Below are 18,275 nucleotides of genomic sequence, written 5' to 3'. Positions count from 1 at the left end.
GATTACTCTGAAATAGTGTAATTGGTGCTAGAGGCCAGACGTGTATAATTGATGCTAGGGTCCTGACATATGCAGAACATAAGATTGACAGGACTTGCATAGTGCAGTATGAGAGAATGAGAACTAGTCAAGTAAGTGGCAGAACTAATCAAATGGAAGTGAGAATGGATGAACACTGAGTAAGCTAACAATGCTGCTTTTGTGCACACATTATTAAGCAAGTATCTTGTAGCATCAAGCAGTACAAACTTAGCTTTTTTAAATGTGTGATTCACTGAAGAGCCAAAGAAACTGGTACACTTGCCTAATATCGTGTAGGACTGCCACGGGCATGCAGAGGTGCTGCAACATGACGTGTCACGGTCTCAACTAATGCCTGAAGTGCTGGAGGGAATTGACACCATGAACCCTGTAGCGAAACCCAGAGATGTGTTCCTGGAGCCCCTCTGTAGCAGTTCTGGATTTGTTGGGTGTTGCATTGCTCTGCTGGAATTGCCCAAGTCCATCAGAATGCATAATGGACATGAGTGGATGCAGGTGATCAGACAGGGTGCTTACATTTCACCTGGCAGAGTCATATTCAGACTTATCAGGGATCACATATCACTCCAACTGCACACACCCCATACCATTACAGAGCCTCCACCAGCTTGGACAGTCCCCTGCTGACATGCAGGGTCCTTGGATTGATGAGGTTTACTCCATACCTGTACACGTCCATCCGCTCGATACAATTTGAAATGATATTCGTCCAACCAGGCAACCTGTTTCCAGTCATCACTAGTCCAATGTCAGTGTTGATGGGCTCAGGCAAGGTATAAAGCTTTGTGTCATGCAGTCATCACGGGTACACAAGTGGGCCTTCAGCTCCGAAAGCTCATGTCAATGGTATTTTGTTGAATGGTTCACATACTGACACTTGTTGATGGCCCATCATTGAAATCTGTAGCAGTTTGTGGAAGGGTAGTGCTTCTGTCACATTGAACAATTCTCTTCAGTTGTCATTGGTCCCGTTCTTGCAATATCTTTTTCTGGCCAGAGCAATTTCAGAGATTTGATGTTTTACCGGATTCCTGATATTCACGGTACATTTGTGAAATGGTCATACTGAAAAATCCACATTTCATTGCTATCTCTGAGATGCTGTGTCCCATTACTCGTCCGCTGACTATGACACCACATTCAGACTTGCTTAAATCTTGATAAACCGCCATTGTAGCAGCAATAATGGATCTACCAACTGTGCCAGACAGTTGTTGTCTTACAAAGGCGTTGCTGACTGCAGCACCATATATCCGTATTTGAATACACAAGCCTATACCAGTTTCTTTGGCACTTCAGTGTAGCTAGAATGTTTGAGATACCACTGAGTGAGCAGCCATCACCACTGAACAGGAGTATCTTAAATACATAGCCATGAAAAATGGCTATAGTAGCTTTGGTGTAACAAAGATTTATGAAGCTAAAATGTCCAAAGTCCATACAAGATCCCTGCCAGATTCTTCAATAATGGATGCAAACTACATATGTTTGCCATATTTGGGGAATTTTTCGTATGATACAGCCAAATTATTTCATGAGAGAAACACATGGATACTCTTCTCAGCAGATACTATCATTGAGGCCAAATATTTGTGGAATCAGCAGCTGAAAAGAGACAGATACTTCAGATTTGGTGCATATTTGCTTGAGTTTGGTAAATGTAATGTTGTGTATATTGGCTAAACTGGCTGGACTTTTAAGGCCTGATTTCAAGAGCACTTGCTAAATAAAGGAGGCCAAGTAAAACATAATTCAGCATTCGTCTATCATTTAAAAACAACTACTCACCACACTCCAGTTCTACAGAATTTGAAAATCCTACATAAACTTAATATGCTCAAGGAAAAAGATCGTAAAGCATGCAGGAGGAACAAACAAATGTCTCCTAAATGATCGGCTTTTTAGTACAAACAAAGTGTCTTTTGATGCTGTAAGATCCTTGCTTAATAATGTGGAACAAAATTTATGATGCCACGTTATCCGATAGTATTGTCCTGTACCAGCAGAGAAACACTAATTGCCCCAAAGCAGCGTTGTTAGCTTACTCAGTGTTCATCCATTGTCAGTTCCATAAAAATTACCCTTATACGTATTTGACTAGTATCCATTCTCTCATATTGTACTATGCAAGTCCTGTCAATCTTTTGTTTTATATGTGTCTTCCTCTAGTGCCTCTTATACCATTTCAGCGTAAACCAGGATTTAATTTGTGAGCCTCCGTATCAGCACTACAAGTCGTCCGGATGAATCTATATCTAGATCTGTGTGCTCCTGTCTTTATATTGCCAATTATCTGGCATTTAAATACTGTAGTTTGTTTTTAGCATAACTTTATTCAGGATTTTAATTTATGTGCCTGTGCATCGGCACTGTCATTAGACGTACAGACCATTTGCATTTAGTATTTATCTTCTGTTTTTATCTATTTTCTGTTTTTTGATAAGAAATTCCCAATGACTTTATGCCCTTAGTTAGCTTTACATAATTTTAGCTTACTGTATTTCAGCTTTAAAAACATTTTTACTATGTAAACTCTTGCTGTGAATAACATACATTCTCCAGACACTGTTTCAATGTGATGTTGTTAGTTATTTACAAAAGTATCTAAATAATATTCTTAAAAATAACACTTCATGTTTTGTGTATGTTGTCGCAGGATTTAGAATAATGCTTCTGGCATGTTTACTCTTTGACCGATTGTATGGATCTGATCCTCCCTGGACCACATTGTGTGGTAATTACTTCACATCACTTTCCATGTTTTTTTTCCCCTCCTTCATTTTATGGACTATAACTTTCATGGAAATGACCAATTGCAATTCTTGCCCTTTCTTAAATTCACGCCATTCATCATTCATTTTAAGATTATCATATGCTATGCTTTTAATACATGACAGGAGCGTATACATGCCTAACCTAATTTTATTGCACATAATGTGGGCAATTTATTTTTGCTGGTGTTCCATCACTGATATCAACATCTATCTGGAACTGCAATTTTTAATTTTGCTAATTTCATCCAGTCCCAAGGTAGGGTTTGTATTTTAATGTAGGCCAGTCTGAAGATTGCCGAATTAGGTGAAACATGCATCATTCATAATTAAATAAACAGTAATTTAACATCACAAATAAGCCAGTTTTCTTCTCCTCAAGCTTACCAGGTAGTTCTAAACAGTAATAAATTTTTTTACCTAGCAAATATAACAATATAAAATAATATGAAACACACACACACACACACACACACACACACACACACACACACACACACCTCTCTCTCTCTGTCTGTGTGTGTGTGTGTGTGTGTGTGTGTGTGGGGGGGGGGGGGGGGTGTTCGGCAAAGGCCTTTTGTGTGTTGCCTTGTTGGCCGAAAGCTCGTATTGCGATAGTCTTTTTGTTGTGCCTATCTGCGACTTTGCATCTCCACTATATGGTGTGTAGCAACTATCCTTTTCATAATATCATTACATTCCAGTTGTTTATAAGAAATTTGGCTGCTCTTGTTTAGGATTTGAGAGATGTGTATAATTTTTGTGTTGCAGGTACTGGTCTAGGTCTTGGGACGGGACAGTCTCTATTTGGACAGTCAACCAAACCGACAGGTCTGTTTGGTTCTGGCACAGGCACATTTGGATCTTCTGGTTTTGGCAGCAACACTGGCATTGGACTTGGATCAGCATTGTCTAATCCTCTGCTTGGTGGTGCCAACAATACAAAGTAAGTAGCATTGTGAGTTACTTCTAATTCACGGGTTAGTTGACTCCTGTATTTGTCAAAATATGAAAGATCTTTAACACAGCCACTGAAATGCCAAGTGCAACTTTTTTCCCGATATGCTGAAGATCTGTTTGATGCAACTGAAGAAATTGTGTAGAAATAAAAAGTATTAGCTTCTGTCCCAGAATAATGTTAAAGGGAAATGTGTGTGTAAGTATGTTAAATATAAACTATGTGATCAAAAGTATCCAGATACCCCCAAAAACATATGCTTTTCATATTAGGTGTATTGCACTGCCAGGTACTCCATATCAGCGACCTTAGTAGCCATTAGACATTGTGAGAGAGCAGAATGGGGCACTCCGCGGAACTCAACGGACTTCGAACATGGTTAGGTGATTGGGTGTCACTTGGGTCATACATCTGTATGAGCGATTTCCACACACGTACAGCACAAAAGCGTACAGGCTGACCTCGTCTGTTGAGTGACAGAGACCGCTGTCAGTTGAGGAGGATCATAATGTGTAATAGGCAGACATGTATCCAGATCATCACACAGGAATTCCAAACTGCATCAGGATCCACTGCAAGTACTATTACAATTAGGTGGGAGGTGAGAAAACTTGGATTTCATGGTCGAGCGGCTGCTCATAAGCCACACATCACACCGGTAAATGCCAAATGACGCCTTGCTTGTTGTAGGGAGCATAAACATTTGAAGATTGAACAGTGGAAAAATGTTGTGCGGAGTGATGAATCACGGTGCACAAAGTGGTGATCCTATGGCAGAGTGTGGGTATAGTGAATGTCCGGTGAAAGTCATCTGCCAGCCTGTGTAGTGCCCACAGTAAAATTTGGAGGCAGTAGTGTTATGGTGTCATTGCACTACACGATTGTGTTGTTAAAAAAAGTTGTATTGCATGTAACTGATACCCTCCAGTGGTACATTGAATTGAATTTTACAAAAGCACATTCAGTGTGTGGTATACATAGTGCACCACTGTTGTTGGTCCAGTTTCTTCTTATGCTCTTGGGTGAGATCCTAGGAGAACTGCATTATTTAAGCCTGAATGAGTCTTTGTTTTACTCTCGTTATTATGTGACCTGTGTGTGTGTGTGTGTTGTGGAAGGGGGATAGTCATGTCTTTTCCCTCTTGAAAAGTGTATCTGTGTCTTCTGAGAGTCCATATTTGAACTCATCCCTTTTTTTAAGCTTCAGGTAATACCATTTTTTAAGGATCTAAGACCAAGGGATCATATTCAACAATGAGTTTGATGGCAGCTTTGTAAGAATCTTTCTTAAGACATATTAATAAGAGAATGTGAAGATGTGCTCCCTGCCCCCACCCCACCTTCCCTCCCACACACAGACTTTGTAACTTTTGACCCAGCTAATTCATTACCACGTGGACGTAATAGAGTATGAAACTATCTCACATTTGTGTGTTAAATAACTTGATATATTTCTTTGCCACAGAGATGCTCAATTCTAACCTACTATTCATTTTTCCTAGTGACATTGTACGGCCAGAAATAAGTGCTGGTGGGTATATTTACCTCCATGGAATCCAAAAGTGTTTTTTTAAGACTTGAGATACTCTCACCTCTTATTTTGTTTTGTGAGGTGTTATTGCCAGTTTTTTCTCTACAGAACCACCTCATTTGCGATCTTATCAGTTCACCTAGTTTTCAGCATCCCTTTGTAACAGTACATCTTAAAATTGTAGATTTGTTCTTTTTATGGGTTTTGCCAGTAGTGTAAAGTTAAATGGGTGAACAAAATTGAAGGGCTGAGAGCCATAGGGGGCCAATGTCACTTAAGAAACTGAGAAAAAATGACCTAAAGTTAAGTACATCAGATAATGTATTGAATCCAAATTATTTAAAACTATTAACATTATTATGTAAAGTAAACATTGGTGTATTAATATGTGCAGCGCAAAAAAAACCAAATGTCTTATCCTGCAAATAGTAGTAAAAAATAGTACATATTTCAGAATCTTGGAGTTGGTCCACTATGGTTCTAAGCTTTTCTTGTCAAACAAGAAAATGCATAAGTGGGCCCTCTCCAAACTACCTCTTGCTGCTTAATTTTTAGTCTACGCATTCTGGAAAAAAATTAGGTGAAATTGTTGGAATATAAGGTAACAAAGACATCAGATCTTCATATTTAGTTTTACTTATTTTAATTGTTCCTTATAAGCTGGCGGTAGATCTTAAGTGGAAGGAACAGCAGATATAATCTTCAGTGTTTCAGCCCCTCTTCACTGGCGAAATGTCAAGAATTTTCCAGTATTCTGTTTCATTTAGTGAATAGCGGAATTTAATTTTCCTGGGATCCATATGCTTCAAATCTCATCTATTTAATTTTAAACCATTGCATGTTTTCACCATCTACAGTTTCCTTGTGGAATGAAAATTTTCATTTTGTATTACCTTTGATCATGTAGCCCTAGATTGTACATCCGGAATTTTATTTGTAAAAATGAACATTATTAGGAAGAAGAGGAAGCAGTAATGTGTGTTCATGTCAAAAGTTATAGCACATACAACACCAATATTTTTAGGATTTTAAAGGTCTAATGCATGTCCCTTTGTGCTTTCTCTGCACACCACTTAGGCTGCTCTGATTCAACCTTTAAACGAGAAGCCTCTCCCCTCCTCCCTGACTTCATTAACTCTAATTCGAATATAAACAGAGCATTTACCACCTTCTTCTTCTTATTCTTCTTCTTCTTTAAATAAATTGAACTTAGTATGAAATAAACTCTTGGAACACAAATAATTAACAGGATTAACTTTTTTCCTTGCACATAAGATTCATACATTTTGTTCATGGATAGTTCATGTGATAAATACCAGCATTTATTGTTATCTACATGACTGTAATGACTTGTCTCACTTGGGAAACATTTGATATGTTCACCACAAATTCAATGCTGCTATCAGATATCTTGTTTTTTGACTTGTGTTTACCATGTTTATCCTGCAGAGCAACTGGAGGAATAGAACTCTGCTGCTTTGATAGTATTCTTGAAAATAAAATACCTGCATAACTAAATAACATATTGGTAATACCATTTAATATAATCACAGATGAAACTTGACTGTAAGCCAGTGTCTGGCTTTTGAAGCAGTTGTTAAATTCCATGAGAGATATTCCATATTGAAATAATTGTTGTTTATAAATTTTTAGTCATCAAAATATTTGTAAATTTATGGTATTTGCCTTTAATTTGAGGTAATAAACATGTGGCTTTTGTTTATGATATTCTTCTGAATTAGTAATTCCATAAGCTCTCTTTTGTATTCGTTACATGAACTATTCCTGAAAAATGTGCATTTTGCTGGTCAAAATTACCAGTGGACCAGAATGTACCGTGCACATTTCATTCGCATTGCCCAAACATTCTAAATATTGCAAGCCGCATTGACGGTCTTGTCTGTGTGTGTTTTGACTTACTTTTGACTCTAATTTCTTTTCCTTTTTCTAGTATTTTTTGTCCACTGGTTACTGTTTTTTCGCAGAAGTTTCCTTGTTTTCATAGCTATTTCACTATTTTCTTATACATCTGTCATATTGAATGTTTACATCGTGTGGTATGTGATTGGCTGCTTGTATATGGCCCACTACAGCTCTAAAGGGAACTGTAATTTAATTGATAGTTGTGTTACTCTTTTGTTTTATCACATTATGAGGGATTTTGACCAAACCAACCTTTTTGTGAAGTACGTAATTCAGATACTGTCCACAGGCGGACTCTGCTCCAAAAAACACGAAAACTGAATTTGGCCACTGTGGCTCTCAGCCCTAGTTCATTCTAAGTGACAGTCACAGTCAAATGCTGTAAGCAGAAAACTCCTCAAGTTTTAATCCTGTTGAAATTAAGTGGGGTTGACTTAGAAAACATATAGAGCTAGGTCATTACCTCTCATGACTGCCACAGTCAGAGATCCTATTTTGAGGAGTGGCAGAATGTAACTTAGATACTTCTCAGTAATCTCATTGAACTTATCCTGAACAGATGATAGTAGTAGTGATTGTTAAAATGAATGTATAATAGTGCAGTTGTCCCTCTTGGTGGGAATTGTGGAATCAAGAAATACCAAGAATCTGAATTGACACATCCCAGCATCTTACATTAAATTTCTAATACTTACAGTCTGTTACTATACAACAGAGTGAATTACAGCGTTATCTCCACATATTGGTCTCCCTAATCTTTTGATCAGTGTATATTACTTGTCATGATTATCGAGGTGGCTGTAGCTGTTCAAAGACTGGGTTGTTGCAGTTCTCCACCCTACTCTGTTCTGTGTAAACACTTAATCTTGGTGTAACTGCTGTGACCATCACCAAGTCGATCATTACTTGATGGTTTAGGATGTATCTTGTCAACTGATCCCTTCATTTAGTGAAGTTGAACCATAAATTTTTTTTTTTTCATTGGTTTGTTTCAGTACCTATTCATTAATTATCTGATCTGTCCACATAATCACTAGCATTCCCTCTGTGCTATTCTAGTCTATTATATTCTTGTTGCAACTGTTTGTTGTCTACCTTTCATTTTCGTACAAGGCTGCACTCCAGTCTAGACATGTCAAAAAAATTTTAACATTTGAATTTATATTCAATGTTAATGAAATTCCTGTCTTTCAGAAATACATTTCATGCTGTGGGCAGTTTGCATTTTATATCCCTTCTCCTTCAGCCATTGTAAGTTATTTTATTCCCCAAATAAGAAAACTGCTGTACCGCTTTTAGTGTCTCATTTTGTTTTTTAGATGTTGCCAACTGATATTTTCTGTGACTTATCAAAACCATTTGATTGCGCAGTTCACAGTATTCTAGAGAAGCTAAAATATTATGCTATCAGAGACATTGCTGGTAGTTGGTTTTTATCCTTCCTAACTTACAGCGTGCAGAGTGTTGCATTAAGAAAGTAAGTGTAGAAAATTAAACAGCATATTCAGAATGAGTAGTAATCATCTATTATGTACCATGGGCATCAATATTTCGTCTGCTTTTGTTCCTGTTACTGATAAATGATCTTCTATCAATATTCAAGAAGCATAAATAGTTCTTTTGTGTACAAAAATTAAATTGTTTATGAGTGAAGTTCACAATATTTCCAAAACCACCAACTGCTAGTCACCGATATTTTGTGCCTGATGCTACCTTTGATTCTTCAGCTAATGTGCACTTTATTGGCAGTGCAATGGTAGCTGTTGCAGTTGTAGAGGTAAGAGTGTTTGAAGTGGTCGCCACTGCATCTTCTTTTTCTTTCAAATCAGTGTGTTTTTCCAAGGAAAAAAATTAAAGACTGTTCTATCAGTATTATGGAAAGGATAGATGCTACTCACCATATATAGCGGAGATGCAGAGGCGCAGATACACACAACAAAAAGACTGCCAGAAAGTGAGTTTTTGGCCAACAAGACATTGGTCAGATATGCCCCCCCCCCCCCCCCCCCCACCACCACCACCCCTCCTTGCCAGCACGGTCTCTGGATGCTGAGGCTGGTCTGGCCTCAGCAGCCAGAGACTGTGGTTGTGTGTGTGTGTGTGTGTGTGTGTGTGTGTGTGTGTGTGTGTTTGTTTATTTCCTACTAAGGCCTTGTTGGCCGAAAGCTCACTATCTGACAGTCTTTTCATTGCGCGTATCTGCAACTCTGCATTTCCGCTATATGATGAGTAGCAGCTATCCTCTTTAGAATATTGTTACATTCCATCCTGGCTTTTCCATTGTTCATGACTGGTATATAATATTTTCAAGCTTCTGCAAACAATTTTCTTGAATGTTAATGGATGTTTTTGGATATTCTATAATATTTTTGATGTTCTAGAAAGCAGCTTACAAATGGCATGTATCACATTGATCAGCACTGTCTGCAAATAGACTATCACTGAATTTAGGTAAAATGCAATACATTCTTTCTGGTACTACTTGAGGCCTGACCACACCGTTAGAAATAATGCACGAGGGTAAATTAATAAATAAAAAAATATTAAAATTTATTAAACGATGGAAAATCCGGGATGGAATAATGACAGTGTTATGAAAAGGGTAAATCGCTACTCACCGTATAGAGGAGATATTGAGTCACAGACAAGTACAACAAAAAGACTGCTATTCACTCCAGCTTTCTGCCAAAATGTTTCCTTTGAAAATAGAAAACAACACACACACACACACACACACACACACACACACACACACACACATTCATGCAGTCACAACTCTCACACACATGAGCACTGTCTCTGGGCAATGAGTCTGGCTACAGTGACTGGAGACATTGGTCATGTGTGTGAGCTGTGCTTGCATGAATGAATGTGTGTGTGTGTGTGTGTGTGTGTGTGTGTGTGTTGTTGTTGTTGTTGTTGTTGTTTTTTTTTTTTTATTTTTTATTTAGAAGATGGTCTTTTGGCTGGAAGCTCACATGTATTTGTCTGTGACTCAATGTCTCCTCTACATGGTGAGTAGCAATCTATCCTTTTCATAATATTGTTGTTATTCCATTCTGAATTTTTTTAATTGTTTCATTTTAGTTTTCCTTCTTAGTATTGTAGATGCTAGAAGTTGTAGTATTGGGTAGTAGACTCTTTTAGCATTTTGGATTCTCATTTTCACTTGTATGCGTCTTGGATTTTGTTTGCCAGTCATTGCACCCAGAAATTTGAACTGTTCGGTGCTTTTGGACTTGTGTTTGCCGATTATTATTAGATGCAATTAGTTGTCTTGTTTTGTCCTTATTTGTGAATTATCATGCCTTTTGTTTCCTAAATGTTACTTTTAGGCTACATATTTTGTATTATGGATAATATTGTTTTTACTATTTTAATTCACTAATACCTTGTAGTATCATATTCTGGGGTTACTCATCATTGATGGAAAAAACTGTTTGTTGCACAGAAGCGTGTAATAAAGATAATATGTAGTTTCCACTGTAGAATCTCATTCAACTGGTTTTCCAAGTGCTTTGCTTTCTCTGACAGAATTAGTGTCATTGCAAACCTCAAAGTATTAACTTTTCCTCCCTAAGAATTAATACATTTTCCAACTTTCTCCTTAGTTTCCTTCACAGCTTACTCAATGTAGTGATTGAACTACATTAGGAATAGGTTACAACTGTTTTGGGGTAAGAGTGTGGAAAGTGGTTTTGCTGTACTGTTAATTTACAATTTTATTGCAGTTTCGGGCAAACACCAGCTGCACGGGAGTTTCCAGATCTTCAGGATAAGATACTGGCTTTAACACAGATGCCGTATGGTAATCAGCCACTGTTCAGAAACACAATGCCGGTAAGTATTATTGCTTATGTTGTTGTTATTGTTTTCTGTAGTGTTGCGTTGGAAAGGGTGGAAGGAAATTAACTAATAAAGTCTGCAAGTGTGACATACAGGGTGTCCAGAAAAGGACTCCCTGATTTCAAAATTAAATATCTCGAAAACAAAGATTGATAGAGGAATGCAGTAAACGGTTTGTTTATTTTGAAAGCTGTAAGAAGTTTATACAGCAGTTTGAAATAATAGTTACAAAAGCTGCTTTACCTTTGAGGGGCAGACTTGCAAACAGATAAGGGTATAGCCATGGGAACCAGGATGGCTTTGTTGTGTGCCAACCTTTTAGTGGGTCGCTTGAAAGAAGCCTTTCTGGGATCCATAAGCCGTCAGCGCCTGCTTTAGTTTAGATACCTTGATGACATCTGTGCCGTATAAGTCATGATGAGGCTGACCTGTTAAATTGGGATCTCTTAACGGGTTCTTCCAATTAAATTTCCCATGGTCCTATTCTGAAATCATGCCACTTTCCTTGATGTTGACTTCATCCTGACTGAGGATCAACTACACACTTCTCTTCATATTAAACCTACTAACAAACAACAGTACTTACATTTTGACAGTTTCCATCCTTTCCATGTTAAACAATCCTTCCTGTACAGCCTTGGCATTTGAGGCAAATGTATTTGTTGAGGTGCAAACTATATGCAGCAATACACCATCATTCTCATCTCTGCCTGTACTGGTCATAATTACCCCGCCAGTCTAGTTTAAAAGCAGATTTCCCAGACTATCACATCCAATTCATGTATTGCTGATCCCTCCAAAAAACAATTTAGGAGTACACCTCTTGTCACTCAGTTTTATCCTTGTCTTGAGTATATTAATCAGCTACTTAGACAAGGCTATGACTTTCTAAAATTGTGCCCTGAAATCAGTCCCACTGTGTCAGACATTTTGCCTTCCTCACCAAGAATAGATTTTTGCCCCCCCACCCACCCTCAAGAAAATCAAAAGGAGAGCCAAGTGTGAAACAATACGTGTCCTGTACCAGCTTTTATGTAAACACTGTTTGGCCTCTTACATTGTCATGACTACCACCAAGATAATGGGCATAGACAAAAGGAGTATATGGGCAGCACACACTATCTTGTTGCAGAGCATGCTGTACAACATGATAGTCATGACCTTGGTGCTTGTTTCACCACACACGCCATCTGGATTCTTCCTCCAGACACCAGTTTCTCATACTTGGCAGGTGGGAACTGGCGTTACATGTCCTTGGATGTCGCCATCTACTGTACTGGCCGTAGTTTATGTTAATTTGTTCCGTCTCAGCATTTATTCTTAGCAGTAACAATTCCTTTCTTCCCTATTCTTTAATTTTCTATATCTTGTACTTTCTGACCTATCTCTTTCTCTCCTCCCCAGCTCTACCACATACAGTGCACTTAACTTTAAACTCTTAAAACTCGTGCATGATGTTTTGTCAGTAATCACTGTCTTGTGTATCACCATATGTTCTAGCTTTTAAGCTCTCAGGTTTTGAAACCTCATTTGGTGCAGTCCCCTACAATCAGTCTTTCCATTTCATCCCATCCCATCCCATCCCGTGACTTGGGGTTCTGGGCGACTCTTCCGAACTCTGCTCATTTCCTAAATCTCACCAGTCCTTTTCCTTCAGCCTTCATCCTTCCCCCTCAGCCCTTCTGCCAGAAGGAGCCAGTACCTTTGTGTGCTTTCTCCTGCCGCTGCTTGCTGAGTAGATTTTTTGTCAAGCCAGTTACATTATATTTTCAAAAATTCATTATTTTCGTTGATAAGTTTAATAATTTTGATATTCTGGGGCAATTCCTTGGTGAGAAAGATAGCATTTGTTTTTACAGAACTTTGTAGTAAGCATGACTTACGGTGTCCATTGTAGAGCTCTTGTAGACACTTCTATAAACAGTTGGATATATTGACAACAGGTGCAATGTACATTTACTCCATTGTAAAGTTTGTTGTTAGCTATGAATTACAAGTCAAATTCAATAACATTTGTAAATATAATATCGCCCTGAGCTGCTGGAGTTTGAGGTCATGTGTGCACGACGTGTGCTTGCTTGTGTGTATGGATGGTGTGTGTTCCTCTGCTTCTCTTTTGCTGATGAAGGCTGCGGCCGAAAGCTTTGGGTAAGTGTCTTTTAATTGTGCCTGTCCACAATTTCAAGTGTCGTCTTTATGGTAAGTAGCAATTTATCTTTTCCTACATTGTTAATACTAGATGGAGATAGAAGTTACAATATCCATCGCTCAATCTTAAGTGTGCCACAGAAACAAGTGAGGTATTCAACCATAAAAAATTCTGACCATGTACTCTGGGATGTGAAGAATCTAACTGATCGTAAAATTAATTTCCAACACAAACTGAATGCATGGCTTAAGACTGATTTACATAATCATCTCGATTATGTAAATGGGCGGCATATTGCCATATTTTTTGCTGAGAATGTGTGTTACTTATGTAAGCTTATTCATTCCGCATCATAATGAGAAGTGCAGTTATCATCCAAGGGACGTGCAAATAATCAGTTAACCAAAGACATTTTTCTTAATTGTTTCATGAACCAGTGGGTAATTCAGTTGGTGGATCATGACCTGTATAAGGTATAGCTGTGTGTAGGAGGTATAGATAACAATAAACATTAAAAATTGAAGTGCTGTAAGAAAAAAATTCAGTAGTAGTGAACTGGAAATGTGTTGTTTCTTAATAGATGCCAATTTTACTGAAACAAAAAAGAGAACAAATTGTGCTCTTCAGCTCTCAATGTGAACACAGTTATTCAGAGCAAAATTGAGTTCATTTTGCTCTTTGCAAAATAAACTTTGTGTTGTTATGTAAATATTTATTCAGAATGTTATGTGGGGGTTAAGATTCCAGAAAAACGGACTTTTTTAAGGACAGGTTGAACTATCTTAATTTGCGAACGAGGTAAATGGTGGTGACTTCAAACCTCAGCCGTATTAAGAAAATTGTCTCCAACTTCTTCCTGAATAACTCTCATACGCGCAAATTGTCATTTGGTTCTAGGTGCTTTTATCATCATTTCTGTGCCCAGACTAAAAATTATGTTTTACCTATTCTGTGTGTATGCACTTCTGAAAGGGTGAACAAAAGATATTCATCTAGCAGCTGATCTGCTAAAAGAAAAAACGGTGGAGAGAAACTGCACAGTTTTAAACCTTAGAGAAGCTGTATTTTTGTACTGTAACTCTGTTTCCCCAATTTATGTTTGGTAAAGGAATCCATTATATTGTTAACATTTGTGTTGCTCTATAGTGAAATGTCATTATTTGATTTTTGTTTTGCAGGCCACTGGAAAAGCTGATGAAATTTTGAAGCCTATAAAGCACAACCCAGAACGTGAGGCACAGTTTAATCAATTCAAGGTTGGAGGAGCAAACAAAATACGTGTTAGACCTTGGGGCCAGGCTAAGGTAAGCCATGTGTTTGTTTAAAGAAGTCATTTGTTTGTTTCTGACCCCTGTTGACCTACCCCACAGTACCGTGTGCATGTGCGTGCATGCTTACATGTGTGTGTGTGTGTGTGTGTGTGTGTGTGTGTGTGTGTGTGTGTGTGTGTGTGGTGATAGCTTTAGCTGTAGTGCAAAGGACAAACGGAAAAATTTCAAATTCCAGAATCAGTTAGAAAAGTCAATGTGAGTAAATGATGAAAGTCTGGAACTTTTTGTGGCCATTGTCATTGAAGGTAAAATCTGAGTTGTTAGGCCACAACATATATCTTCTACATGATCGATATTTCAACACCTCAGTCGGGGATTGTTTTTCAGGATCTTGTGGTGTTCACAGTTAACTGATCCTTGGATCACTTTCTTCATCATCATCATCATCATCATCTTCTTCTTCTTCTCTGTTCAACTAATGGTGAACACCACAAGATCCTGATGAAGATCCCAGCAGAGAGGTCAAAATGTCGATTATGTAAATGAAATATAACACTACCTAATAACCTAGAAGGTTTTACCTTTAGTAAATAATTCTTTTACCTTTAGTAAATAATTTGTTGTTATTGTTTTGTAGAAGTTTTGTGGTTGGTTGTTTATATTGGGGAATTTATGTTCACATCAGCAAACTAATGTGGCCATTTATGTTTAAAGCTTGCAGACTTTCACTGTTTTGACTGGTAAGAGTATTAAGAGGAGCCGGAGGTGCCTATGCTGCCCATGTTAAAATCACTAAGTTTGAGGAACATTTATGAATAAACTACCAAAGAGAAAAATTTGAATTTTTTTTTTACATATAGAGTGGTTTAGTATTGCAGTTATGACAGAGGGATTTTGGAGTATCTATTCTAGTTTCCTTCCAATTATTTTTTTTATTAATGACCCAAATTTTTTTTACAACTAATTGCTTTATAATTAAACTGAAATGAAACTACTGAACATATTGCCAAATGGCTGTGTTACAATGTAAGTTTGACCACTAGGAGTGCTGTATAAAAATTTCATCTCTTTAGCTTGAGTGGATTTTGAGGAAATGTTCCTTATATTCGAAAAATTCTAATTTACGGGAAATGGCTATCAAAGTTTCTCAATACATTCCTGCACTATAGGATGGATTATCAGGGTCTTCTTCATGCTCCAAAAGCTTCCTCTTCTGTCTTCTTTTCTGGCCTGTTGTTCCATCATACTTCATATGCCTTTCTCTTCTTTCTGCTCCTCTTATCCTTTCTCTGTCAATATTTCTTAGTGCTCGTACAGTGTTCACCCCAGCTGTAAATCCTAATGCCTTCAGAACTTCACACTGTTCCCTTGGTCGTAGGTTGCTATTGCATCATAAATGCCAAAGTGCAGTGTTTTTATGCTTACAAACACCCTTTTAGGAATCACTTTCCAAATCAAATTGTTTACGCTCTCATTAGGATTCTGCGTCTTTCCGTGTAGACATTTGTGTAACAATTCTGGCTGTGCTAAGTCATGAAAAATTGGTTTTATTGCATTTATCACAGCTACTGGCAAACCATGTTTGTGATCATAGTCCTTTTTTGCATTATATTTGCACCAGGAATCTTTTGGGCACAGGCTGTGTTGAGGGTATTCATTGGAAGAGGCAGTATGAAGGAACAATGCCCACACTGCTTTTCGCATGTCACTAACATTACTAGTATTTTGCCTTATAGCATACCCATAGTATCTCTGTAGACGTTCAATCACCTCATCAGTAAGCCTGCCTCTCCCTCCTATTGTCTTTCCATCACAGAGCTTACTTGAACCCAAAGTTTGTTTGAGCCTTCGAAGCCGTGCACCCATACGCTTTTGCACATGCCCAGTGCATTCCAACTTTTCAACTACAAATTCATTTCCATATGGTTTCAGTTCCTCTATAGTCTTGAAACCTTTGGAGTCACCATCCCCAAGGTAGTATTTGTACCTAAAGTTGTATCTGGGAACTGAACGTTCAAAAATTCGTTTAACTCCATCCACTTCCATTGCTCCACTTGATCCACTAAAATTTGCCTCACAGGTCCCACTGTGCTCTCCTTTGATTTTATTTTTGCACCTACAATGTTTTGATAATATTGCAACATCTATCACTTTTGCACTATCACCACAAGTAGCAGTTACAACCCCATTCAGGGATTTATGACCCCTCTTTTGCCAGGAACCATCTAATGCCACTATCAAATCCCTAGAACCACAGTTCATTTCTACAGATTCCTCCACTGCTTCCTTCATGGTTTTCAAAGCCACATCTTCAACAGAGGATCCTACCAGTTCACAGTAGTACCCAAATTTGCTTGGAGGCGATGGCAAGTTCATAATACCACAAAACAGTTTACCAGCAGCAGACCCTTTTCCAATGGATCAAAGACCATACACAAGTCGAACATTCACATCAAACACTCTAGATCGTCCATTTTCACCAAAGAGACTGGCATGTGAATTGTAGAAAGTCACTTGATACTTGCAACATGCATAGATTATCTTCATCTCACAAGCTAAACCAAAGTGCTTTGTTATCTCTAGTCCCACTCCTACACTTGAATACATTTTGCACAGAACACTTTCTTTCTGCACAGAAGATAATAATCCAATATTCAGTACTTCGTTAATATCATCACTGTGACTAACATATTCACGAAATCTGTCATTTCCACCAGTCAGCTTCTTGCTAGAAGATGTCACAGGGCTATGGCCGCCCATGTGTTGCTTAGCAGAAGAACGCACTGTTTCAGTAATTGTAGTATCGCAACTTGGTATAAGTGTTAATTTTCTTTTGTCTACGTTCTTCCTCTTCTTATATACACGGTTACTAAAACGTGGCATCGTAACCAGAACAACGCTTTACACAAGAAGTATAATACTACCAACAACAGGCGCAACACTGCTAATTAGAAACGGTAAACAGCAAAGAGACGATGTTCCACGCTCTAAGCGCTTCAGTTGTCACAGAAAACAATGTAGCCAACCCTTGCACACTCGCTGTATGCGTAACATAAGGCGCTGTATGCGTAACAGGCCGAGAAAATCCCAAGCAGTTCGCCAGGAAGTCACGAGAGGGTGTTAGAGGCATTCAGCGGCCGCCCATTTCCTCTGCAGGCGTGGGGGAAAATGGTAATAACTCCACTTCTAGGGCGAATAGAACAATAATTCGAAGTTTACATTAAAGAGGAATGTTCCAATTAATTTTCGGTAGGGGGGGGGGGGGGGGGAATCGTAATTTTTTTGGATTTGACCACCTCCGGCTCCCCTTAAATGTCATCGTCCTAATTTATGTTCTGCTCTCTAATTACACTGTTTCTGCTTTTACGAAATATAACACATTTCTGTTATGTAACTTTCGTGTTGTTTAAATGCATATATATTTTTAAATTAATTGAAGAGGATGAATATGCCTCGGGAAGGGGGAAGGGAGGGAGGGAGGCGTGTGTGTGGGTGTTTTTTCCTGTAAAAACTAATGCTTGTGGGATTTGATAAAGAGCAAATACACTCCTGGAAATGGAAAAAAGAACACATCGACACCGGTGTGTCAGACCCACCATACTTGCTCCGGACACTGCGAGAGGGCTGTACAAGCAATGATCACACGCACGGCACAGCGAACACACCAGGAACCGCGGTGTTGGCCGTCGAATGGCGCTAGCTGCGCAGCATTTGTGCACCGCCGCCGTCAGTGTCAGCCAGTTTGCCGTAGCATACGGAGCTCCATCGCAGTCTTTAACACTGG

General features: G+C 38.4%; 1 protein-coding gene across 2 annotated transcripts in view; it reads left to right on the top strand.

Annotated features, from left to right (window-relative positions):
* Nucleotides 1–18,275, top strand: part of LOC126473562 (nuclear pore complex protein Nup98-Nup96) — a 145,779-nt gene that overhangs the window by 73,446 nt on the left and 54,058 nt on the right. For both annotated transcript variants that reach the window (XM_050100698.1, XM_050100696.1), the window contains 3 exons: nucleotides 3,585–3,759; nucleotides 10,957–11,065; nucleotides 14,399–14,524. In XM_050100698.1, the coding sequence (XP_049956655.1) occupies nucleotides 3,585–3,759; nucleotides 10,957–11,065; nucleotides 14,399–14,524 (410 nt within the window). The remainder of the gene's footprint in view (nucleotides 1–3,584; nucleotides 3,760–10,956; nucleotides 11,066–14,398; nucleotides 14,525–18,275) is intronic.

Source organism: Schistocerca serialis, chromosome 4 (assembly GCF_023864345.2).
Source record: "Schistocerca serialis cubense isolate TAMUIC-IGC-003099 chromosome 4, iqSchSeri2.2, whole genome shotgun sequence".
NCBI lineage: Eukaryota > Metazoa > Arthropoda > Insecta > Orthoptera > Acrididae > Schistocerca > Schistocerca serialis.
The sequence above is the reverse complement of the archived record's forward strand: the minus strand, read 5'-3'. Positions and strand labels throughout refer to the sequence as shown.